This window comes from Ischnura elegans, chromosome 12 (assembly GCF_921293095.1).
Source record: "Ischnura elegans chromosome 12, ioIscEleg1.1, whole genome shotgun sequence".
Taxonomy (NCBI): domain Eukaryota; kingdom Metazoa; phylum Arthropoda; class Insecta; order Odonata; family Coenagrionidae; genus Ischnura; species Ischnura elegans.
The window spans coordinates 29,324,549-29,352,378 of NC_060257.1; the positions used below are offsets into that span (position 1 = coordinate 29,324,549).

Consider the following 27,830-nt stretch of genomic DNA (forward strand, 5'->3'; position numbering starts at 1 on the left):
GTCGACGACACTAACCATTACACCAACTGACACATCTCTGAGGAGAGGCTCTATTTTGAAATTAAATAGGTAAGGCTTGTTAAAAGTACCGCATGAAAATAATTAAATACAGCCATAATAAGGCCCATTCAATGGAACCACTACCAGTTCAGCTATGTGTGGCATTGAAAAAAGCAGAGCAAGGTTCGTGGTCTCCCCTTGTTAGAAGAGAAAGTCCTGGGGAATAAGGTGATGCAGCAGCAGTAGATACTGATAAGCAGCTGTTAATCCTCTATTCCGGGCTTATGACAGTATAAAAATTAACTGACAAGGGCTTGAATGTAGTGTTCTGTAGAGAGAAGGGAGTGGTTGATAAACAACGGAGCAACAGCCAGAAAACTCGTCAAATGGCTTCAGAATTGACATGTCTTGAAAAGAGAATTTGTTAATGCATTATGGCTACAGATGAGCCATTAAATACGGCACTCATGAATCAAGGCAAAAATCTCTACAATGGATGCACCAATAATCACTAGACAAAGAAAGAAAATTCAGGCGATCCTTTCAACAATTGAACAAGTTATGCTTCCATGTTTTGGTTCAAAAAGGTGCATTGATTGTGGGTTTCATGCAGCTAGTGACAACTGCTGCAATGCAGCTGCTCCCTGTGAAACATTATGTACCCATTCAAAACAAAAGAAGAGACATGCTGACTTATGAAAGTGTTTTGATCCATGACAACATCCGTCTTCTCAGTGCTGATTCAGCCAAACTGCTCCTTGAGCAATTTTTAATGGGATATTTGCGATTACCCACTGTACAATGCCGACCTAGACCGTGTGACTTCCATCTTTACACTGAAATAAAGATATGGCTAGGTGAGAAGCGTTTTCAAACGGGCGATGGCTTCAGGACAAGGGCAACATTCATTGGAAGTCATTGGCAGCAACATCCTATGAAGAAGGTATAATGAAGCTTGTACACTCATGACCAATTCCTCAATCGCCGAGGCCATTATGTCAAAAGGACACCATTAGCATGCTCAATATTTAGCAATAAAATAATTTTTTATCAATCGTTTAGTCTTCTGTTCATGGCCCATCGGAGCTTGAAAAAAAACGGCCCTCATATGTTTAACTGGTAGAAAACACTACATACAGCAGACTCCCAATTATCCGGCTGTGGCACATCCATGTTGCGGATTATTTGTGCATGATTTTCACTCTCATTCAATGTTTTCCAAGATCTTTATAAAAAAAAGTCAGATGCAAAATACCGGAATTACTGCATTTTAAAGCTAGGATACACCGTGCAACCCCTTCATAAAAGGGAAGCGATCGCACACTGGAGCGCACACGTGCATTCACTGGAGCTCCGTGTTCCTTTTTTGCAAGCATCGCAGTGCGTGACCACACACTGTGATCATGGATACACGTCCCACAGCAGTTGCAACCAGGGCAGCTTGTGCGAGACGGGACTACACGGCATGGTGCCTGACAGTGTAGTTTCTGACGTTGCGTAGTGGTTTTGAAGCATTTGTGCGAGCCAATTCTCAGACAAGGGTCAGGTGTCAATTGCCATACACACTGTAGTATAAAATAAAAAGAACTTCACTTTAAACATCATTTTATTAAAGTATGAGAACTTTAAGGGGAGAATTAGATCTTTGTTTTTCTCCTTGTTGGGGAAAAATTACCACCAATTATGAGGACAGGAATGTACAGTGAAAATGTATAAGAAAAGATAAGCTTTAGTGAATAACCAATGATTGCCTTGGTTTCTCTTGATTGATTGCAACAGATATTCCACTCTGACCTAAAACTTTAAGTCCTTGATAGCCTGGGGTAGATCAGGGAGTTTCATGTCCTTAATCTGTTGCGGGATGTTCATATTCTTCACAGCTGACACGGCCCTGGCCGGAGCTGCAGCAAGACCCGCCTAAAGCACAATGAAAAAAAAATACAATTTTTTTTATTTCTTGGATGAAAGTGACAAATATCACATTTCCTAGTACCTTCACAGAGAGCTTTCCACTAGGCATTTAGGCATAAGTACAGCACTGCTAACTTCATGCACTCATGATCAAATAGACTGAGATATCGGACATGCATTAACATTGTAGCTAATTGTATTCCAAACTTCAGGCATTCAGGAACATTTTTAATCACTTCAATTCCATCACTTCATATTACACAGGTATCAAAGGTAATTTGAAAGGGTATATAACATGCTGGAGATAACTGGATCTTTACATCTATGATGATAAAAGTAGGATGCCCCATGGGTATTTAAATTGTTGTTTTTTTTTTGACATGTGAATATTAGTTATTGAGCAGTCCAATGTAATATTACCATATCCAATGATTTGTTCTTTGAATTCAGTAATTGATAACAGAAGCTATATTGTTCATTTATGTCACTTCAGCAGAATAATCTTTAAAAAAACCTCTACCCTCCACTGGTGGACAACGTGACAATAATGTCTATAGGTAACCTTTATACTGAAATTGAAGGACAAAATATTTTGTGGTCTCATTCATGTAAATTTGTGGGTTATGTGTTCAGTAATTATCTATATTATGCATCAGAAAAGACATATTGAATGCTACAAATTATAAAATAATATTTATCTTTTCCTCATCGCGATTTCCAAGATAGACAATTATCACTGTGACTTGTTAATGTTCTTAAGGTTATGTGCATCTCGATGTTTTAATAGAGCTAAATTTCTTCTGCCTAACTAGAGATCTCTCAGGTAAGGAAGAAGAAACATCAGCTCTATTTTTAACACTGAGATGTGTGGCGCCTCAATAAAATTACATGTCATATGTGGACTACATAATAAATAACAACTTCACTATGAATATCACAATTATGAAATTGATGTAGATTTCAGGTTTTTATTCAGCTTGAAAATTCTTGGTGAAGCTGAACCACACTGCAACTTTGCAGCTATTAAAAACATTATCTTTAAAAACTGAAAATAGTTGAAATTAAAGCCCTACACAGGGCACTACTTCATTTTCCTCAATAGTACTGAATTGAAGATTCAATGTTAATCTAATTAGTTTCACCTGAAATTTCTCACCAAATCACTACGTATTCATCGAAAACAACTTCATTACCGTATCATATACTTTCTTAGAGCAATCTTCTGGATTCTAATTAGGATGTCCAAAAATTTCCTCCTCGTATTTATATATAAGTAGTGGTTGATGGAAAATTATTAAAAATACTTTCATTGTCAAAATGTCTTCAAAAAAGAACGGCATTATTTCTTTGCTTCAGGTTCATTAAAACTGGAATGATAAAGGTGAACTCTTTCATTGTAACTGCTAGTTTCTATTGAAATTTGTACAAATATAATTCAAATTTTCATGAAAATAAACCCCATTGAGTATAAAATTAAACGATCCAACCAGGAGCACTTCACTGCTCATGGAACACCCAAAAATTTCCAGGTCAATTTAACCTCAAATTCTAACTTTACTACAGCAATTACATCCCCTAATGCAAATCATTCTTGTAAGCACTTATTCTAACACCTTTCCATTCTCCATGACAATAAGGGTAAAATAACACTTTCCGAACATAGGGCTTTGATGTCAATCTCCTGATCTATGTAGAACTTTTCACATAACATTTTATTCACGTGCTAGGTGATTGTCATCCAAGAAGAGCAAAAAACAATAATTACTTTCAGCAAAATATGATAAACCAGTAGCTTTCAAAAGGGAAAAATGACAATACGAGCAGAAACAAAGTTTCAAGACATCAATTACCTGATGGAGGATGTTTAATGATGAAATATAAAAACGTTTCCAAGCGTGCAGAAAATATGATAATGGAACATTTCCATAAAGTGCCATTCATATGGTGAAGATTAGGGTCAGTGAATTTCTCTGACAAATACACCATTCCCAGATAAAACCTCATCGTTCGACAGTGGTGGTATACTTCAAGCCTGCCATGTGAATTGTGAATTTCGACAGTTGGACAAGAATGCACGTCATAGGAACTATGAGCCTCTTCTACACATGATTTCTCCAATTATTCTCTATTCTCCATTATTTTTTGTCACATCTCAAACGCAAGTATGCATTGAGAATCAACATATCCACTGAGATGAACCAGAATCATAGCTTAGCTTCCAAAAGGAAATTTTTTGCAAAACAAAATTATATGTACATTCAAATAACTCATTTAAAAGGAAATGGTGAACACCACAGGTCTCACTTTCGCATTTGTCAATAGCATAGTGCACTGAAAAGTAAAATGTGACATCGGAAGGAAATTCAATTCGCCATGAAGGAGTAGTATGTAAAAATTTGCAAGTGCTACTTGGCTTGACCAGTAAAACTGTGGTGTGATTTTCAGCACGTTGAACTCTACCCTTCTCAGCCAGGAAGAGTAACAGATAGTTCTCTTACAATTTTGACTTAGATGAAAAGTTTGACCCTTAGAGTGCAGGAGCGTGTTTATACCTTTTGCACGCTGACTGCAGCATTTAGCCAAAATGTTTATCGCTACCTGGATATCTTGCACTTGGGCACTTTCCCTCTCCATTAGGATTGCTAAGAGGCTTAATTCTACCAGACCAGCCATCGTGGCAGGGGTGCCCCCTGCACAGGGGTGCCTCCTGCACAGGGGGACCTTCTGCACTGGCTAGCAGCTAAAATCGCAAACTCCCACAGCCCAAGGGTTAATAGCTTGGAGACAGATTTCCTTCGTCCTCCAACTATGGCAATTATTTAAACATTAAATAATTTCTACTATGCGTACAACTATCGCTGACAAAAAAACAAAAAAAAAAAACACATTGATACGATAAAAAAGACATCAGACTTAGATCCTGCAAACATTTGTCTCAGCTCAAATCATTAAAAAATTTACAGATTAAAGAAATTCAGCCAGCAATACGTCCATATCCACCACAAAAGCTACATATACTATTATTATTATAGTTATAATCTGGGAATGGTATATTTTAAGGAAATACTGTTCATTAAGTAATGTTTTTCCTTCAACCTAGCACATCTATCCATTTCCCATCAAATTCATGGTGTATGCAGACTAATTCTTGGGGAATAATGAGATCTAGGTTCAGAAACTAAACGTATGTACAATGAACACTATCATGGAATGACTTTAGCTGGGTGTGGAACATCTGTACATACAGCTCAGATTCAAAAGCAGAAAGACTCATACTACAACAAAATTAGATAAAGTACTTAACACGATGATATTTGAAGAGGCGTTAAAATGAACAACACTATCCTGAAAAAACAATTTTATATTAGAAGTTAAGAAAAGTTCATATGTATATGAAATAAAACCTAAGCTAAAATCCTATAAGTATAAAATTACTTCACTTTGTAAGTTGGTGGATTGAATGAGAACTGCATACATAATAATGTTCACCTGAATTCCATAAAAGATATGTTTAAAATTTCATACGTTAAGAGCCACAGTGAAGAAATATGTAACAACATGTTTGTATTGCTTGAACAGAGATTGCTAATAAATTGTCCATGAAAACCATAATTAAAGACAAAAATGTTTATTTTGAAGCATCACAGGCAATCAATGCAGCCCCCATTCCTCTAATGAATATATAATTTAAAAGATAGGAATTCTTGATGTATGAAAATGTACAACAGCTTATTTATAAATCACATCCAAATTCCATAGGATATAGATCACAGATTCAAGTTATAGAAAAAATATGCACCCAGAATACGTCACTGAAGGATACTTTTCAAGACATGAGATAAGTGATTAACTAAGATCAAATGCACCTGTTTGTATTCATGCAAGTATTTAGTGAATCATTATGTAATGTCAAGTTAAAATATTTTGCAAACAAACTGTGAAGGAATCTCAGTCCAAACATAACACCGAAAAAAAAATTCATAGATACGATTGTTTCACGAGAAATCATGTTACCATAAACTTGTCAAAGGATTAGTTAACATTTAATAAATCATCTCTCCAGCCTCATATACCACAGTTTTTGCAGGTTACACAATAGGCAATGCCTTTTTTTAAAACCACATATTGCAGTTACATTCCTTTTTCTTTAAGGTCTTTACTTGGGTTCCTTCAAACCAAACTCTACCAATATCAAATAGATTTCAAAAATAATGGATCAGGAGAGTTAACTATGTATGTACTGTGAGAATCATCATTAACCAAAAATATCTTGGAATCAAGGTACAGAAACCTCACAGGTTAATTTTCATAGCAATTTTAATTCACTGAATAGGGTGGTTTCCTTCATCAAAGAAAACGAAAGGCATTGATTGCGATTCGTTACCCACCATTAGTGTATTCATAATACACAAATTATTTTGTTTTAGAAATACCGGGTTAGACGAATGGCAATGGTCCATTTTTATCCTCATTTGAAAAGGGCCAGATTGGCGCCCATGCAATGCCACTCCACGTGACGTCACAGGGACCTAGTTTCTATACGAGAAGATAGGAGTTATACGTCGTCTGAGGTTACCATTGCATGCATGAGGTGCAGAGCTCAGGGAAACATGTCTTAACAATCACTTATTAAAACTGGCTAAGGTCGGAAAGTTTTCCTCGTTTGATAAGTTATTAATAATCCTTATTTAAGCCAAGCGCTACCAGCCAGCAGGGTACTAGGCTAGCCGCTAGCAGCCTGCGTCGTATCAGCACTAAGCCTCGCCTCAAGGTCACCTCGCAGGGCGGGAGGGGGAACCAGAAATACGTCAAACGGAGAGACTTCCCGACATTCATACTTAAGCGTCGCGTTTTCGCGCGCTTGAAAATTTTCACTTTTCATTTAATCGCGAAAAATAGATATCGTCATTTAAAAATCTAAAAGCGTGAAATACATACTCCAGGAGTAATAATCTTTCGATTTAGGCAATAAAAAAATAATAGGAAACCACCCTATTTGGTACCTATCAGTTATTTGTTGGCTGCTCTTTCTTTCATAAAGCCCATTTACTATCCCAGAAAGTTATGCTCAGAGAAGACTAGCTACAACATTTCAGTTCAATATGAGTCGCACTTAGTGAGGAATATATTTTATTTCTTCAATGTAAAACTATGCATTTTATTTATGTAAGGTCTCAACTATGCCCAGTGAGCATAAAGTGAAAACCTATGCTCTTAAGGCAAGAAGTCTATAACTTCCATGAGGTCACCTGAAGAGCTGAGGCACAGTTTTCTTCCAAGCATGCGAAAGCAAGAGGTTAATAATGAAAAATAACTATTTTTCATCACTAACAACTATACTCTAAATAATAATGAGTTTAATGAGTTTTTTCTTAGCTGCAGAGGTTGAATTGATTACGTAGGCACAAATAATTCTATTTAGTCCATTGAAAATTAAGTTCCAGCTTTAAACACTTGATAAACCCATTTTTTGTTTGGCAACCAAGCAAATAGTTATTTTCACCTCAAACAATTTACAGTCACCATACTACAACAGCATACTATTAGTTACATTACTTTACACATGACCAACTTCTAGTCTGAATCATTAGTAGCACCAACAATCAGCCATTAAAATATAATTTATTTTCCTAAAAGCCTTTCTATCTATACTAATGCAAAGCAACAGTAAATAAATTTCCTCGTGGGGCTATTTGGGAATTTGGACATGTGAAGTTTTCACCATCAATTTTTATTAAATTTCCCCATACAACATCACAGCTTGTCAAAAATTCTCCACCTCTGAAGGTTCTTCATTAGCTCAAAGCTGACTAGCTCAAAATGTTGATAAAATCAATTCCATTCTGATCATAAATTTGTTCTCCGATGTAAGAAAATACCCCTTCCCCACTGATGCAACCAGTTTTGCCAGTGCTTTGTTCAAAGTGGCTAAGACGGGTGGGGCAAGTACAAGTTGTATACTCCTATATAAATATTTTTAATGGATGGTGATCTTTGTTATACTTAGAGGGTAGACTGTAATTATCTTTAGATATTAACTACCTGATGCTTTCATAATTGTCTACCATATTAACTTTTTGTGTTTGAGAAAATGACTGAAATAGTGATGAGCAACCATCTTAATTTCATTTCTTTTCCATCCTTCTGGATCTGCTTTTATTCCATTCATAGCCATCGGAATGATATTCATTTAAGGCAATGAGAGGGTAAATCCATTTTTATTCATGTGGGATGGCCACAACGTATCTTTTGCAGTGCCAAATGGTGGATATAAATTGATATACACCTACTGTAAATGCATATTAATTCATAATTTCTATGCATTCAGGGTTTAAAACACAGTTTAAACCCTCTTCCATACACATAATTAGGTTTTAATTCACATAAAGAATGCATGATTTAAAATCTTTACGATATCACTCACCGTTTTCTGAGATGTACATGCTACAAGTTTTGTCTTTTTCAATGTGTTTCCGTCCCAAATTGCAAGGAAAACAAATGCGAAACACATGACACGGCACGACACAAGAGAAGAAATGGAACAAAAAACTGAGCCAACATCTCATACACTGGATCATAGATTAGTTCAATTCATCTACCTGAATCTCCTTGCTGTACATTGAACGACTCAATGAATGATGTCAGATCTCAAGAAGTACATGTGACCCATTAAATTCCCAAATAGCCCTCCTTAGCATTTATTAGCATAGCACTTTTAGCTTAGGCAGTACACCCATCCAAAAATTTTCCATTTTGTCAAAACCCAACAAGGCAACTTCAGATATTTCACCTGAAAGGTTATAAGCAGACACCTTGAAGGCCTGGAATAAAATTGCTATGTATACACAATTTTAGATATTATTTCAGACTTTAAATGCAAAACTACACATCATGTAGATCTTTGTGTGTTCTGGGGTTTTCTCTGTTTTGAAACTTGCTTATAGATTTAATTTTTGCTAGCATTCCAACCAGTGTACTTAAGCCAAGGGCTAACTTCTAATGTTGGCTGTATTTATCACGGATTTTTGCAACCAATGAAAAAGAGTGTTTGATGGATAGTTTCAGGCACTACCCGGTGAAATTGCTTCACATAAAATAAAATAACTTTGTTATCAGTTTCAACTTAATATGTATATGTGAAATTTACAAAGTTATTATATTTAATCAGAGGGTGTTTTGGTGCCTAATGATTTCTTTGAGAACCCTCTCCCATGAGACATGGAGATGGTATCTACTCTCTGTAACAATGTTTTTGGGCATATTATTAACTATGCTCACTGCTTTTATCAGCCTTCGGTCATATTTTATTTAACACATTAACCACCATGATGCTTTAGTTTAACAGCTTTTCTATCAGAAGCTGTATGTGAAGCACAGAAATATCACTGCAAATGAATCTAAAATGAATTTGACTCTATTTTGAAAGACTCTTACAAGGGGAATACACGACCTTCGCATCGCCGATCGAGCTCAAATTTTGCGAATCGGTAGTTTATGGGTACAAATGTAATATGCCGAAGCGAGACGACGCACTTCTCGTAAAATTCCGAGAAAAAAGCAATTAAAAATCGTTAAAAATGAAGATACGCTATATAAGCTGTTTTGAACGCCCATGTTAAACAATAGGGCGACAGCCCAGTGGACGGTGTCCGATTGTGGAGGTGAAGGTAGCGAGATCGATGCCCGCTCAGGGAACTTTTTTTTGTGTTAATTTTTAAGAATTTTATTGTTTAAATTTTTAAAGTTCGTTTTCTTATCTTCGTTACTACTATGGAATATATTTTTAAAAGAGTTTTTTTTAAATATGTATTTAAATCAGGAATGGATCAGCTTGGGATTAGGAACTGAGGATGAAGGGTGGATAGAAACCCGGCGTCGGCATTAGCCTGCTCTTAACGAAAGGCGCCAAGGGGACCACGGCTTAACGTCCCATCCGACGGACGGTGTACTGCACAACTAGTGTAATCCACATTACACGCAGGGATTGAATTTAGGAATGCCCCTTAATTCTTTACCGAGATTTGGATGTGGAAGGCCAGTACACTGCCTCACCACTCCAGTTAATCCTTTATTTGCAATTTTCAGGATGGAACTCATCATAAAGACATGTAAAGCAAAGTGATTTGCGGCACCACGAACAAGTAGAAAAGGCGTTTTTTCCACAACTGCAACGACTGTCCATAATTTTTGAAGGAAAACACACGTAAATATGCCTGAGGCATATTTACGTGTGTTTACGTGTGTTGTGTTTACGTGTGTATAATTTGTCTGTGGCAGAATGGAGGGAGACCACCCGGCTGGAAGCCCGAATAGCCTTTTTTGAACATATTCGCCGGGAAAGCATCAGATTTTACTACACGTCATTTACATTTACGAAAAATTGTCTCGTGCCAGCGAGCTTCGAAGCAAACATGCATGTTCAATTATTTTCCCGGAAACATATAATGTTATGTGGGTACTTGATTAACCTGTAATAGAAGAATCGAATAATTGGGGAAAGTTTTGCAAATTTTTTCCCTTTTTCGCGGCCGACAGGCATGTGCGGAAAGGGGTGATGTATGTGTATTTATGACCGGAATCACTTTTGTATGTGTTTGGTTTGTTTTCTGTTTTTGAGTTTATTTGTTGTGTTTTATTTGTCTGTGAGCATGTTTGTTTTTGTTTTGATTTTTTTTGCTGATTTGATACTATGGTGAGGAGAGATAAATAGTAGATTGTTAGGCAGAGAGCCATCTTGGAGTGAATGTACATAAGATACAGTGTGTCAAGTGATATTTTCCTTTGGATTAATCGCTTTGATACGTTAGGGGTACACACTTCTTTTGAACATAGAGACTCTATCCTTGGATATTCCTACGGATGAGTTAACGTGTGCGTGGCACTATTGCTGGGAGCTGCTCATCGATAAAAATTATATTAGCTGCGAACCACACGTTCAACATTCCGATAGATCAGCCTTTTCTGCTTGTTCGTGGAGCCGCAAATCACTTTCCTTTGCATGTCTTTATGATGAGTTCCATCCTGAAAATTGCAAATAAAGGATTAACTGGAGTGGTGAGGCAGTGTACTGGTCTTCCACATCCAAATCTCGGTAAAGAATTAAGGGGCATTCCTAAATTCAATCCCTGCGTGTAATGTGGATTACACTAGTTGTGCAGTACACCGTCCATCGGATGGGACGTTAAGCCGTGGTCCCCTTGGCGCCTTTCGTTAAGAGCAGGCTAATGCCGACGCCGGGTTTCTATCCACCCTTCATCCTCAGTTCCTAATCCCAAGCTGATCCATTCCTGATTTAAATATTTAAAAAAACTCTTTTAAAAATATATTCCATAGTAGTAACGAAGATAAGAAAACGAACTTTAAAAATTTAAACAATAAAATTCTTAAAAATTAACACAAAAAAAAGTTCCCTGAGCAAGCATCGATCTCGCTACCTTCACCTCCACAATCGGACACCGTCCACTGGGCTGTCGCCCTATTGTTTAACATGGGCGTTCAAAACAGCTTATATAGCGTATCTTCATTTTTAACGATTTTTAATTGCTTTTTTCTCGGAATTTTACGAGAAGTGCGTCGTCTCGCTTCGGCATATTACATTTGTACCCATAAACTACCGATTCGCAAAATTTGAGCTCGATCGGCGATGCGAAGGTCGTGTATTCCCCTTGTTAGTTATACTGACTGCTTCCATCACGTTCTGCGCTTGGTCACTATGACCTGGCTTTCAATGTGTCCATTATAACTATTGCTTAGTCATGTTGTTGGCATGTCATCAATGAAGAAGTTTCAATGCAGTGAAAACCCAAAAACCATGTAAAGATCAACTGATCAACGCAGTGGAAACCTAACTGCTACACTACACACCATTTCATGAAATCAATAATGGACGATTGATGTAATTTTAAGATTCTTTTCAAGGCAGAATTGAAAATTTTAGACACATTTGGAAGGAGTCAATGGTGAGTGTGAGTGTCATTAGAGAGTTGAGTCATGTGAAGAAGATGAGTATGGTGAAAAATAAAGTATAGTGATGAATAGGTGCTAAGTACATGCTTCATGGACTCAACGAAACTTCAGCCCCACAACACTTAAGCCAGACAACTGTATCTCGTGCACATTGTGATTTCGGGAGTTCAAGCAAACACAGTGATCAAACATTTATATAGTCACACTCAAGACACAAACGTGAATTAACAGATGATTGACAACGAACCCCAAAGCAACAGCTAGCCAGCGAAGTAAGCACCCGTTACAATGATGCTGTGTTGACCAGGCTACTGAATGAAAGAAAGAGGACAAATAGCTTTGAAGAGAGAAGGCCTCACTAAAAGGGATTTCCAGATTAAAACACTAACTTTTACTTCGCAGAGAAAACTAAATTAGAACCAATTTTCAAGTATAACTGTCCTACAGCACATAAAAATGATGAAGTATGAAACTGGAGTTGAGGACTACTTTCAGTCTAGTTTTGCGATGATGAGTAAATCCTAGCATGAAGCTTTTCTTTTTTACGCAGCTTATAAAGCCAATAATAATGTTCTTAACAGATACTACAAATACGTATTCATCAAAATGAAGAAGGGACTTATGTTTTAGAATTTGTAAGATGACATTCTTGACAAGTTTGGTACTACTGCAGATTCCAGAGACAAAAACATTGCCATGAATGTCAATACATACAAAGAAACTTGAAAGAAAATATCCCATTTCAATTTAAGATCATAAAGACCAAAAATTTTAACCAATTTAAAACCTACGACCACATACATATATTTAAACTGACGGAGGCAACTGAGGAGCGACCTTCAATTACCCCTCCCTTATCGCACAGCTTCAATGCCATATCCATATTACTGCTAGTAATTTAACTTTATTTTCTTCAAAAATATATCGTAGGAGTAAGGTATGTGAGATGATTAGGAAGTGAGAACTAATACATAGAGGTGTCAATGGCATAACTGGCCAAAAAGCTTCTATCTGATATACCTAACAACACAACACACAGAACAAAACTGAACCCAACACAGAAGTCACGTTATTTTTAATCAAACTAAATGGTGTGAAACAAAAATGGGTGTGTATCTTGGAATAATGTAACTTCTACACGGGAGGATGTACAAATTGTCTGAATACATTTGAAGGATAAAAGTAATAGTTTTGAAGAACCAATACCAAAAACAGAGTCACAATGAGCAATGGTCTGATGCCGTTTGTAACATGCACTTGAAAAACTATCCTACCAATGACCACAAAACTTAAGGAGTGACAACTACCATGGATTAAATTAGACACTTTCTATGAGGAAGGAACCCTCGACACAATGTAACACATAGATGGACCTACTGATGATATTTCAGATCACCACTTGATTGAATGAACAAGAGAAACGATGGTGAAAACAAATATGTACAAAAAAGTCACAGTATTCCATGCATTTTATGATGACGGGTAAATATTTTAGAAGTAAATCTCAAGGATCATGAGGAAGAATGGTGTTGTCTTAAGAATGATGAGTTTGAAAATTTAGAGTAGTAATTCTATAAATTATTCAACCTATGCAGCTAGAGGCTTTGATGATGTGACTACTGAAAAGTCAGATATAATTCGATGAAAATGAGAAAATTACCCAGCTATCAAGATAATCAGAATTTTAATAGAGAGAGGATAATTTACAATGGAGAGTAGGTACCAATAATATGATGAAGTATGGACACAAGTGTTGAGAAGTACGAACTGGATGAAGGTAATTTACTCGATGCAGAAGAAGGCTAAACAAGGTGTTTACTAAAGACAGGATGAATAAAATACGAAAATTCAAGGCAACACGACACATGGAATACATATTAACAGAGAAAGTGCCTACATTTACTAGAGATAGATTTTATAGAGGAATTTGCTCTAAAAACGATTAATACACGTTTATCATTGCGTTAACATTAACATGAGACAGATATAGACTATATAAGAAAATTGAAATCGAAGTTAGACAACTTTCATTTTCAGACAAATTTCAAGAGGTTGGGAATAAATAACCAGAAGAGGGGTATAACAAGGTGTGAAATTTTTTAGAACTACTGCTCATTAAATAATGCTCTTGATTGATTATCCTTAAAAAATTAACATTGGTGAACAAAAAAACAAAATAAATCTCGGTTGGAACCGGGGGCATTTTAATATAACAGTTTTAAACATTACCTCTTGCTTTTCAAGCTTATTTTGCTCCTCTATTCGGGTCAGAATCTCTGTCATATTGGTCTCCAAAACCATACCTCCCATGACGAGTTCATTGAGAATGTAATGAACCTGAAAAATATCAACAGGTTAACATATGGTAGAAATAAAGATGGGATAAAAGGGAAAAATAAAATTGAATAACTCACCTTATCTACGTGAAAAATAAGATCAAGTTCGCAGACATTTTCAAAGCATTTATCTAGAGTTTCAACAAAGACTTGAATTAAATCAAGTATTCCTAATTCAGACTCAGAAGAATCTACACAAAAAACGAAGTATAAAGTAGCGTAGTGACGGTAAATTAATTTATAGTCGGAACCACCAATCAAGCTGCAATGATACGAAGAGAGACAATTTTCATTGAAACTAATAAACAAGGGATATTACATAACACAATTATGTGCTTAGAACAATTAAGAGACTGAGAACATACCTCCCTCCTTCAAGAAAGTTACACACATTATCGTCTCTCTTTGAAACGAGTTGAAATGTTTCTTTTATTATCTGCTGTTGCATATCTTCCGTCTGCAAAAAGAAAAAAGATACACAGCATTAACTACTATACACGCCTAAGTTCCGCTTACCTTATTTCCGACCCCTAAGCAATATACTTACAAAGTATTGATAGAATTTCGATAACCTAGGCTTCCCATGGTTATTGAAAACTAAAATTGCTTTAATCATCTTGTATCCGAGAGGAGATTAGTCACTAACGTAGTGTTGATATCCATGAATGTACAAAGTGACCACCAACGAAAACATTGACAGACATTTACGTAAACGGTGACCAATCGATTGAAGTTGCTGCTGGGGTGGCAAGGGGTCATTTACCATTCACAAAGCGAACAATTGATAGTGGATTGAAGTTCAAAATTAATTTTTACTACCAAATGAAATATTTATTGGGTTACGCTAATGATAAAAGCATAATTTTAGTTCACTATATTTATTCGTATAATATACTACTGATATCATGCTTAAAAAGATAGTAAATTGGGTTTAATTGCCAGTGTCAATAAGTGAAGTTGGCTCTACGCGATACATTCGGTTGGCGATTGTCAGCGATTGTTGGCGATGCATTTGTCAACGAGACTATCGAATTGCGATAACCGGCGCGAGAGCGAATTGTAATGTGATATGTGCTATCCAAGATAAAAAATTATTAACATTAACTGTGGTGAATTACGCAGTTTTGATGTGAATTCTTTAATATAAATGTAAATAGTGTATCTTAAATTATTTCTGAGTTAGTCTGGTGAGCATGCGGTAAACATCGTGAAGAATGAAGCCAAACAAACATGAATGAGATGTAGAGTAAGTTTTAACTTTCAACTATATTTTATAGTTATGCAATAAAGTTGTTATGATGAACTTTCGTACTTAAAGTGCTAGAATTTTATTATTGGAAAATTCATGCTTTCATGCGTCATGTAACACTGAAAAAATGTAACTCTCCATTAACGTGTTGAGCGTGTGTGAAAGGCATTCAAGATTTGGGTGAACCCGTGAACCGGAGTTGGAGCCCCTTATTCGCCATTTGGCGGATTGGCGGCGGTTTCTAGCGTTTTTCCCCGCGCGTTATGGTCACTAAATTTTTATCAACAAATCGGATTTATTATCGAAGTTACCATTTCATAAAACGTTCGAACATGACTTTGATGGAAGTGGATTACAAAAAGAATTTGGATGAATGTTTTTCAAGAGAGGTTAAATATTCTAGCGGATATTTTGCTTTAGTGCCTGTTTACGGACAAAAGTGTGTGTTAAATTGGTGTATGAATGAAGGTTTGATTGCGTCAAGTTATGAATGTCCTAAGTGTGAAAGGCAAATGAAATTAACTAGGAGACCAAAGAAGACTGATTGGTATGAATGGGTATGTAAAAATCAAACTCAAAATAATCCGCATGAATGTTCACGATCTGTAAAAAACGGTTCTTGGTTTTTCAATTGTCATCTAAGTATATGTCAAATTTTAAAATTGACATAGTCAATGGTTAGGGCAGTGTATGCATAAGTACAAAATGGCAGTTTTGAAAGTGAAGGATAAAACAGTGACTGATTGGTATAGTTTTTGTAGAGAAGTGAGTGAGACCGTATTGATTGAAGAAAGTACTCAAATTGGAGGAGTGGGAATGACTGTCGAAATTGATGAAAGTAAATTTGGAAAAATGAAGTGTGGAAGAGGAAGGTATGTGAAGGGGGAATGGGTGGTTGGTGGAATTGAAAGGGGGACAAAAAAATGTTTTTTCCAAGTGGTTCCTACTAGGTCAATGGTTCCTAATAGAGGAATTACTTGGTGTTATTAAGAAATGGGTATTGCCTGGTAAATTTAGTAACCATAACACACGGGGAAAATGGTTCTATAACTGACCACCAATTGGCGAATAAGGGGCTCCAACTCCGGTCGCACCCAAGATTTTCATCACATATTGGTATCCTCATTTCCTCAAGTTATTCCATGTTTACCTATTGTGAAAGCAACGTTGGATGCGATTTTCACGGTTGAAATTTTGTTGAGAGATGTCAAAATATTTCTCAGGTACAGACAGCTATGCTACAAGTGGCATGCAGTATCAGTTGTTGTTTTTGCTGCATTTTGGTTCACAGATTATCGGATTAACTGCGGTGTTCTGTGTCCTCATCCTCCCTGCATAAATCGAAACACAGAATTCCTGTTGATAATCAATTTTATATTTGTAGACTAATTTGGACTCCAAAATAAATAACTTCTCCAAGAAGCATCACCTTTTAAATCAAACAATATGGAAATGAAAATATTAGTCCACAAAAGAACAAAATTTGCAATTATTTATGATCATATGTCAGTATTGTATCTTCTTCCGAATTTCTGCTCAAATATTGTATACACTCGCATACTGTTTTCTACTTGAATGAAAAATTGTTTAGGCATTAAAGGTCTTGCTGGCATCCAAAATTTGATGCTCCACTAATATTAATTTATATCAGCCTAATCACAATAGCTTTTTTTTTTAGGGCCTTTCAGGTTATCGAGGAGTGAAATAACCACGCCATATATATTAAGGTATCCGTTTATTGAAGAATAAAATACAGAATGTGTGACTCATCAAACTGAGTAAAATAGCGGTTGGCCTACCATAAAATAGTCGATGGCGGCCTCCCTAATATTGGCTATGCCTATGCCTAAGCCTAGGATAAGCTCTACCTCCATCTCTCCTCAGCTGTGAATCACTGACAGTGACTGTAGCCAGTGGCGTAGCTAGGAATTTCGTTTGGGGGGGATCCAAAACCAGAGGGAAAATTTTTTGAAAAACAGGGTGCTAAGTAATGGGTTTTAAACTAATTTTAACACTTTTCATAATCGAAAAAACTTCATTTGTTATAGAAATATTCTATAAAGTCATGATTTTTCAATATGCTGTTTTATTTTTTTTTAAGGAAAATAATTGTGTTTTTATATTTTGGGGGGGTCCAGACCTCCTGGATCCCCCCTGGCTATGTCACTGAATGTTGCCTCCCATTGAAGACTGGGACTTCCTCATGCAGACTTCCCTCTTAGCCTCTGTTGGAGGTATATCTTGGATTCTCTGGAGAGCCCTGGATTCCTCCACTTTGGCCAACTCCATCTGCGCCTACACTTGATGACCCTCCTTGGAGTCGTTGGACCTTCACCTAAGACTCTCCCAGGGGAATTTCCCATTGAAGCTTCTTCATTAATGCCTCCCCTTTTTGCCTACTCTTGCACCCTATTCTTAGAAATTTGAGTTTAAGCCTCCCCTTGAAGATATCCCTTCTAGCCTCCTTGGAATCTTCGATTTGAGCTTCCCACATGGAGCCTCTTCTTAGAGCCTCCCCTTCAAGCCTTCCCCTGCATTATCTTCTGGGATCCGTCCCTCAGAAATTTCCTTGCTCTCGTTATAGCCTTCACCTGGAGTATCCTGAAAAACCCTCTGCTGGGGTTTCCAATGATGGGTACATGTAGCTGACTTAAATAGGAGCAGCTCTGGAGCATTAAGGCTGAATAAAGACTCTTGAATTAAGGCTCTAAAGATTCTTGTGTTGGGAAAGTAAAGCCTATGCTTACTCCACAAAATCAATGGCTTTTTTTGAGGTTTCCTCATGCAGCCACTCTATGGAGCCTCTCATTTTAACATAGGAACATCCACTCTTAGTCCCATGACCCTAGTTAGCCTTGCCTTCCAGTATCTGCTTGATCTTCTCCTTAATCCTCGAGTGCGGTGGACACTTAATTAAATCCCATCTCAGCAGCAGGATGAGATTTAAATAATTTCACCTTTTTAGCATGCTATCATTCAATAATTTATAACTTTCATGATGAACTATCAGTATTGTTGAACATTTTTCTAAACCTGAATTAAATAATGCATTACTATATGCTAATTTTTCCTAATTATATGCTATTTAGTTTTAATTTAAAATGCAATATCTGATGGAGAGAAAGTTTTAGATACAGAAGGGCAGGAAGCATACTTAGTAAGCATGATGAAGCCATATGAAATTTAAATTGTACGTACTGGGTACACATGGTGGCGTTGAGGGGTTAAATATTCCTGTTGGACCCTATTCTTAGAGCCTCAATTTTAGTCTTCCTTTTGAATCTTCCCTGTATACCGGCCGGCCTCTGTGGCGGTGGGGTAACGTACTAGCCTGCCAAACTAGAGGTCGCGGGTTCGAGTCCCGCCTGGGTAGATTTCCCCTGTCCAGGGCATGGTTGTTTGTGAACGTTTACATGTTATATTTGTTGAATACCCCGATGTAAAATGGCCAAAATGAGCTGTATTCGGTGGTTTGAGAATAAAATATAAAAGTACACGTCCTCTTAATTTCACCTAGCAGGACCTCCCAGGGCGGGAACTAGGAGTTTTATCAAGGGGGGCAAAGATTATTTTGCCGACCCTGTCTCCCCTCATCCCCCTCACTCCCTCCCCCACCACTAAAATATAATACATCCCTACACTATTTTTTTATGCATAGTTGTATATATTGTTTTTATGATTATAAATTACACACCATATGTTTCCTATGAAGTTTTATCAATGGTATTGTTTAATAATTTATAAATTAATGATTATCATTAAAAAATTTTATTTGAAAAATTAAATAACTTTTCAAAATTTTTTTGTTTATTTTTTATATATTTTATTTTTATTAAATTAAGGGACACAAAGATTTCTGTTAGACTGATTTGCCATGGTTACATGCATTCCAAACTTCCACTTTTTTGTTTTATTTTTAAATTCTTTTGATGTAATCAATACTCTTTGGGATACTTGTGAAAAGAAAATGCAGTTTAACTTCATTAGAATTTATTTCTCTTACATGAAATGCGTTATGGTGATGAAATCTGTACAAAAATACAAACATTTGTGAAATAGATTTTTTTCTTTTACGCGATGGCAACTTCAACATGAAGATGTCATCTTTAATAAGAAGTACAAAACAAATTGATATGCAAATGACAATATTCATGGGCACAGATAAATTACATATGCTTTAGTGAGTAAATTGTGGCTGTCGAAGCTCATTCCAGCTCCAATTAGTTGGTGTTTTTGAACATGATATGATGGTTCTCTAATGCGCACAAATTTTTTTCATTCATATTATAATTTTTTTACCCAAGACAATCACTTCTTTGGTATCAAGAGTGTTCCCTATCACTAGGTAGTATAAAAAATGTCCAAAAATATTTGCACCACGGGCCTGAAATGAGTTATCTTCTTCAGAAAACTCACTCCACTCCATTCAGTGTCCCTTTCTCATATATTTCATCATTTTCACTAGTCTCAAAACACAGTCACTTGAATCACATGTCAGTTGTCTTCTGGCTGTCTGGCCGCAACCTTTTCCTATGGAAAGGAAGGATAATGTGATATTAATTTACATTTATTATATGAAAAGAATATGTAATAGTTCGTTTGCATTCAGACGGGACAACTGAGTTGGCCACATTTTGAGGCATGATGGCCTGATGAAGACTCGTTTTAGGACAAGTGGAAGGGAAAAAGGGCAAGGGACAGCCCCGAATGAGTTACAGGTTATAAAGGATGTAAAAAAGAATAAGTACGTCACTATAAAAAGGTTAGCGGATACGAGAGAGGAATGGAGAGCTGCTTCAAACCAATCTTAGGATTATTGACTAATGATGATGAGTTCCTTTGCTTTTGAATGCCAAAATGAGGTATTCAAATGGGAATTAGCTGGTAAAAGCTATTGATTGCTCAAACATGTAATACTGAAGATTTATAAGCTGTGTAATACTCCTCTCTGGTTGTATGTAATATGGTACAGCTCCGTTTTTCACCGCACGAAATGTACGAGGATATGAAATAATGTTATTTCATTTGTAACTTCTAGGGTAAGTGATGAGAAATTATGGTCAGTGATAACTGGCTATTTACTACTAAGTAGCATGAGCCTATTAAAAAAATGAGGAATTCAAGCTTTATATTTGAATTCAAATGACATAAATATTAAATATGTAGTAATAATTTTAAAGCCATAGAAATGTTTCTCATTTGGCAGAATATCCTTTGTGATGAAGTGTGTGATTAAGTTTCTTTCATAGACTGTCTGCTTTCTTACCTCTCCGCTGGTTCTTTCTCCATACTTTGACCAGAATGTCACTTTTGCCACTGACTTGCGTCCGGTTTGTTGATTGAATACTCTGCACTCATCAAAAGGTGGACAGTAAAGGTGAAGGCTGACGGCTGCCTCAGTGTGGCTCGGATTCTCCACACGGTGAAGTCCCAAAGAATCTGTGGAGTTTGCAAAAAAATCTTTTAAGTATGTAATGCAGGATGGTAGTGCTGATAAGTCAGTTCTTTCTGTCAAGTTGATTCCATAATTATATGGGGTCTGTCTGGATTTTTAAGAAATGCAAATATAAATTTTCATTTGAAGATTTTTGTAGCTTCTTTCTTGTGAGCTCCTTTCAGAAAATGCTGCGTTGAAAACAATTTTTGCTCAAAATTTCACTCCTCCTATTGGAGTGTTTTCAGAGAAAAAAAATTCTGTTGAAAATGCTCCCAGTAGCAGGAGAGAAACATTGAACAAAAAATATTTTTGAACGCAGCATTTCTCGAAAGGGAGTTACAAGATAAAGGCAAATATATTTTTTAGAAAAGCTTATTCAAGGCTAATTACAACCTTTTAAAATTCCTCAAAGTAGTTCCCTTTGCTGTGTGCGTATTGTTTCAGGTGACTCTGCCATGCCCAATATACATCCATTTTCTTTGGGTACACAGAGATTTGTGTGGGCAGCTTAGTCAATGGAGTTCAAAATCATAATTACTTTTTACTCCTTTCTTCCATAACAATGTGAAAATATGAAGTGATTATATACTTGCTCTAAATTCAGAATAATGGTTGAGTGCATGAAATAATTTTTACCCAACAGTCACTTATTTGTTCATCTCATTTTATCTTCTAATATATATTGGTCCAGGGATGGGATTATATGCCTAAAGCCATAGTTATTTCTCTTTAGAGTAGTGATTTATTTCTTAAAGCTGTCAATATCTATTATATGAACATTGTAAATAACGAAACTAATTCACTGTGAACATTTGCAGGGTCACCCATCAATGCTCTTGCATACGTCAATGGAATAGGTTAATTAATATGCTACTTTCTTTTTAAATGCTAGCCATATGTATTAAATATTTCCTTGAAGAGATATTTCAGTAGTATGCAAGTCTTTGTTTAACCCTTTCGCTGCTGTTCAATCTCCGAGAATCTTCTCCTCACATGCGGTGAAAATGTTAAAATGTGTTTCGTGGGCCCATGGAGCAGGTACTTCCAGGATGGGTGTGGTACACACTCCGAAGGGTCGCTAATCCGTGGCCCTATCCTCGTCGAGCTCATCCACGCAGGACCGTCTCTTCGAGCCTACCTCCTGAAAAGTGACCACTCTGACTGCGATTTCAAATTCAATCACTCAATCTGATCATCAAAAAATAATTGTTTTCATAGCACTCCTGCCAATCAAGCAATCAAGCACGTCCTTGAACCGTGTTTCTACGATGAAAAATAACGATTTTGTTAACTTTTCTAGAAACGTGGTTGCGGACAACCGGAAAAATGGCCATTTTAGCAAAGTTAACAAAATTGTTATTTTTCATCGCAGAAACATGGTTCAAAGACGTACTTGGTTGCATGATTGGCGGGAGTGCGATGAAAACAATCATTCTTTGATGATCGGATTGAGTGATTGATTTTCAACTTGCAGTTGGAGAGGTCACTTTTCGGGAGGTAGGCTGCCTGCTCGTAGGGTCGAGGAGACAGTCCTGCGTGGGTGAGCTGGTCGAGGATAGGGTCGCGGATTAGTGACCCTTCGAAGTGCTTCGGCAAAAGTGCTGACTGCATGGCAGGGAGGAAGAAAAAGTACGTCCACAGCAGTGAAAGGGTTAAGCATGCCCTTTCAGTCATGTATTATCAGAGAAGTATCATGATTTGGTTGGGATACTATTATTATCATTATTGTTGTTGAGGATGGCTTTATGGTCATTTAGCCTAGTAGTAAAAGAAAAAAGGAAGTAAAAGGGTTTTCAAAAGACAAACCATATCCTTATGCCTTCTTAAACCTTTCTTCAAATATTTAAATGTTTTGGGAAAGGTTTCAAAAATTTTTTTGGTATATCTTTCCAGTCAAGTGTGGCACTCATAAAGTGCATAAACTTGTTTACATTTGACCAGCTCTGTGTCTTGAACTGGTGATAATTTTTTCTCCTTGAAGTTTGCTTTCACATTGTCGTTCCCAATTTCCCATGCCCTTTCCCCAGAGGCCTGTAATTCCTCAAAGTCTTTCCTTTTTCTCCTTAGTTTTAATACATCCCATACTAGTTCGTTAAATATATGTGTTGCAATCATGTCTTCTTGTGTTTCCCTCACTCTTGTCTTAGTGCTTTTCTTTGCTCTTACTCCAAGTTACTAATATGCCCTTTCATGGTTGGTTGCCATAAAAGTGCCACATACTCTAGGATTAAGTTAACCAGGGTTTATAGGCAATAATTTTAGTAGTCTTGCTGTTCTTATTGACAGTTTCCAGTAGTGTCTTGAATGCCTTTTTGGAAATACTTAGTATGTCTAAACCAAATTATGAATTTTAAGTCCAGCGGACACCTAAATGGTTTGTATGTTGTCATTTAAGTCACATTTAATTGATATACTGGTCAGAGCAAGTGTGTTTTGATTGAATTCAGTGCTTACCATTGATATAGCATACATCATTGAGCATGATTTGACTCCTTCCAGTTTCTTTAAGGCCATCTCCGTCCTTAGGTCCATGTCCAGCAATGTCTGCATCATCATGCTCATGCTCATCATGTTCAGGCCAAGCAAACCTTATTTCACTCAATGTTCCTTGCAGCATCTGGAATGTATATGAACTTATATTTAATTTTGTTGGTGATTTAGCTGGTGGTGAATTAGCGTATGTCTAACTAGTACAAGAATGTTTTAGAATGGAACCCAAAGGCCTTCAGTTCTGAGCCCTAGTATGCATATGAAAAGTTGTCAGAAGAGATGGAGTGGAGATTTGAAGTTTCATTTGATTCTGAGGATTCAAGATTAGAGCAATTACTAGATTTAGGTTTTATCATCAAGTAATGGTCAATGATGATTTCCAGGAAATTTGTATTGATTTGTCAAAGAATTAATTTTTTAGGGAAAAAGTTGGAAGTGATTCCATATCTTTTGAACTGCTGAAAATTTAATTCTATTGGGCCTTCCAGTTATGATTATTCTCAACTTCTTTTTGATGATTACACCAAACCATTGAAACTGAAACAAAACAAAAAATCAATCCTGACAATTTAAGAACTTTGTCTCCTTGGTTTATGACTGTTGTAGGTGTTCATAAATGTTAGTAAATAAGCTACGGATTTGGATAGTCAATTAATGTACTGAAGAGCAAAGTAAGTTGCACTTGTGAGAGTGAACAATTTCAGGGTTACAGTTTCCATTGAAATCTGATTTAGAAAAGATGTGAATTTGTGAAGTTTAACAGTCATGTCGCTTTGGCTTATGAACTGTGGTGCACTACGATTTTACACTTTCCCTATGAATTACAAGGATGAAATTTTCTTCCATTAGTCAGGTTCTGACTTGGATTACATGAGTGACCGTAGCCTGGTGACAAGTGAGAGCACAAAACATTGGCTGGCTTTGAATTTCTTATCCTGTGGCAAGCCCAAGAAAATTTCTTCATACTGCAATGCCAATGACGAACTTAGTGCATATTCCATGATAAATAGTGAGTTGGAAATTACAGATAGGAGTCTTACCTTCATGAAACAATGTGCATCTGAGTGATCATGTATAGCGGATCCATGACCCTCTCCCCAGCATAAAATCATGAGGTTGAACTTCCCATTTCCGGCATCAACAAGGTTGCGAGTGTACCTGAGAAAAACAAATATAATAATAGTTAAACTTGGCATAATTCAAAGTCATTTAAATTGGCATAATAATAGTTAAACTTGGCATCCAATATAGCAGTTTAAAAGTTGGTTTGATGGGTTAGAATAGAGTGCACCCCCGGCTAAGTTTATGGCATATGAAAATTAAAGTCAAAACTTGGGAACCGGTTACTTTCCCACAGAGATTCTTTGCTGAATTGCAACCTCCCACCATGAATATTTTGGTTTACAAGAATATTTTTTAGGGCCCTTCAGTTCAAGGCCCCACTAGGCATGTGAAAATCACACATTTTGGCAGGGCCCAGTTACTTTTTGCTGAGGTCCGTGGGATTCTTAGCAGACTCACAACCTCCCAAAACAAGGATTTTACTTTGCAAGGATACTTTAGATTTCAACCTGGAACCATTCACTTCACAACCCTATTTAGCATGAGAAAGCTATGAAATTTTGTCCCATCAAAATTAGAAAGAAGATGTCAATATTAACAAAAAAATTTAGGGCTCAGGACCATCTCCCATAACTGTGGGGAATTTCTTCCCCAAGCAGCAATAAATATCCCAACAACATTGTCGACTTTAATCTGACATTTAATGACAATGTGCAGCATCCATGTTAATTCAATTAACGTTGTATGAATATCTGTCAAATATCCATGGTGCCTGTCAAAGAACATCGTAAAAACCCAAGTAGCCATTAATGTCAGCTGAATATTGGCCCAATATTGGCTTCAGATTGTCACATCGGACCCTCATTGCTGTCATTCTGCCAATGTTGGCCCAATATTGGCAGCCTACCTATGAGCGACATTATCTGCTGATGTTATGTTATGAGTCAAAAATCTAAGTTCCTAAAGCATGTTTTTAAATGCAATTCATGAAGTATGTAAAGTATTAAACATTAGGTCAGGAAATTTTTTACCCACTTTGGACTTACCCATTTTCGTGGCGGGGTGAGAAATTTTTGAAACAAACATTGATGAAGCGCTGAAGTATCTTTTGTTATCTACTTATGAGTGCTACAGATGGATACTATTTGGTATAACAATTTTTTAATGTAATGGATATCACAACTTGGTTGTCTATGTAACGTTATTTTTACAACTTGTAGTGGATGTTACAAATAGGATATCTTTGTAATGTTGTCAAAATATCTATCGTGTAATAATTTCACGTTTTGGATGTATCAATCTTTTTTAGATATCCGATGGATATCATTTGCTCCTTCGGTTCACTCTTAAAGACCCCTCAGTTCGTTTAATTTTCCAAGCAGACTCCCATAACCACACATTTTATAAATCTGTCGCGTCAAGCACCAATTTTTATTATATTTATGGGATTAATTCTGAGGCCAAATTTTTTTACTTATTGTGACAATAACTCATATCTTTTTTACATAATTCATGTGACATAATCTCTTAGCTTCCCGTGATTTCTTTCCAAGAAATGAAACGAGATAAAGGGAATTTCCAATTTGAATGGGATCGAAATATCTATTAGTGAACGGCCTTTTCATCATGTCGGAATTTGTGGAGAAAGGACGCCCGGGTTACTGATAAGTATGACCACTTCCAACCATCCCGAGTTCGGGGAGATAGTCTTATCAGCCAGAACTATTGTATCAATGAGAAGTTTCATGTTCTTTTTTGGAATGCCGCCCAAGTCGACATGCGTCACGTTTACCATAAAGTTGGATACTCCTATACTTCCAAGCCGCCTCACAGGCGCTTTTGTCAGTATGAGACGTATGTCGTATGGGACGATTCGTTCGGAAAAGAAGTGAAACAGTGGCGCAAGGGTCCACGATAGTTGTTGTCGGCGTGACCTAACTGCTGAATGCGATAGCCTCCAGTGATCCACCAGTAAAAATTATTGGGTCACATTTCCGATTTTCGTGTTATCTCTCCTTGGGTACAGGCCTGTGGTTTGCACTCTGAATACCCCAGGAACGTGACCGTAAAATCACATGCCTTCTTCCCTTTTAGTTCTTGGCGTGGTCAAATTTGTCTTTTGAGTCAATTCTGACGTCAAATAGCATCTGATGGGTCCTTTATCTAAAATCGTGATGAACTCGCTTTCAAAATTTTTTATTGGAGAATTTTTTTCGCTATAAGGCTCGAATATTTATATTTAAAAAATTCATTACGTACTCTCCCAGTAATTAATGATTTAAAAAAATCTAGGCTTGTAACCCTTTCTGGGAGAGGGTCTTCGATAGCTGGTGGCGTCAGTGGCCGCTCTCTTCCAATCAGCATGAGCTATCTTTATCATCGTCCCTGTGTGGACAGCAATTTCCTGGTAAAACGTATGCCAAAGATATATTAGCGTCACCAAAATTTCATCTACCTAACCGATACCAGTGTTTTCTATAACTAACGGCTGAATTTAGTAGGATTTGTCTCATCGTCAGTGGTAACCAGGCATGGTCTAGCAGGGTCGGCAATCGCCGAGGGCCCCGAGCTTAGGTGGCCCCCATAATGCCCGCGTCTATCGTGAAGCGTATATGAAAGATGTAATAAAAAATTTGGATTACTGGAACTAAAGTTTTTTTGCAATTATAAAATTCCATGTTTTCATCATTTGATTTATTTGCTGCATACTGTAGGTAAAAAGATAATACAAAAAATAATGAAATGAAACATATCAGAAAATAAAAGATATTCTGATGCTTTTTTGAAAGGGCTATTCGAAAAGGATAGGTATTTTTAAGTTTTTTTTTGGGAAATTCCCTTTGTGACGAAATTACCTTGAGAGAAAACTATGCCATGGGATATTTCGATAAAATTGTAAAGTACAAAATAATTGTAACACTTCTGTGCATAATCAAAAAACATTTATGAAGCTGATGTTCATTTACATAAACAAAATTAATTATTTAAATACCTTCGAAATGTGCCCAAAATTAATATGTGACGGAATTACTGCCAAGTCAACCTCCTAAATGCAATGATTTCAAACATGTACAAAACTGTGTTTCGAAGTATAATTTGAAAACTTTCAACAAGGCTCTGAATAATGTTTCAAAGACCGATTTCATAAAATTCAATCATTTAGCTGTTGATATATCTTGATAAAATATTTCCAGCCTAAATTTTAATTTGAGAGAAAAAGTTGACATTTTCATGGAAATGCCCTTCTCAGAGAAAATTCACAAAATATTAAACTGAACAATTGTACATAGTTACATTTTTTAATACGTGAATTTCTGACTTCTCACAGTATTTTTTCTTGCGAAATTACTATTTTGATCAACTTTTATCTAGTTTTAAG

At 36.5% G+C, this 27,830-nt stretch overlaps 2 protein-coding genes across 3 annotated transcripts in view; both read right to left on the reverse strand.

The window, feature by feature from the left end:
* Positions 1-1,588: 1,588 nt before the first annotated feature.
* On the reverse strand, positions 1,589-15,047 carry LOC124169026 (AP-3 complex subunit sigma-1). Of its 2 annotated transcripts, XM_046547491.1 has the most exons (6): positions 14,761-15,047; positions 14,579-14,670; positions 14,292-14,475; positions 14,107-14,214; positions 5,215-5,256; positions 1,589-1,917 (listed from the first exon to the last, which is right to left on the reverse strand). In XM_046547491.1, exons 1-6 carry the CDS (start codon positions 14,827-14,829, stop codon positions 1,795-1,797), a joined length of 618 nt encoding a protein of 205 aa, XP_046403447.1. In that variant the 5' UTR covers positions 14,830-15,047; the 3' UTR covers positions 1,589-1,794. The 2 variants fall into 2 exon arrangements, with proteins under 2 accessions (XP_046403447.1, XP_046403448.1); XM_046547492.1 differs by lacking the exon at positions 5,215-5,256 and having other exon boundaries at positions 14,761-15,024.
* Positions 15,048-19,435: 4,388 nt separating this feature from the next.
* Positions 19,436-27,830, reverse strand: part of LOC124168884 (cysteine dioxygenase type 1) — a 38,293-nt gene continuing 29,898 nt past the window's right edge. Inside the window, exons 2-5 of the mRNA XM_046547257.1 lie at positions 24,430-24,547; positions 23,354-23,516; positions 20,729-20,901; positions 19,436-19,992 (exon numbers count right to left, since the gene is read on the reverse strand). Of these exons, the coding sequence (XP_046403213.1) occupies positions 19,957-19,992; positions 20,729-20,901; positions 23,354-23,516; positions 24,430-24,547 (490 nt within the window). The 3' untranslated portion in view covers positions 19,436-19,956. The remainder of the gene's footprint in view (positions 19,993-20,728; positions 20,902-23,353; positions 23,517-24,429; positions 24,548-27,830) is intronic.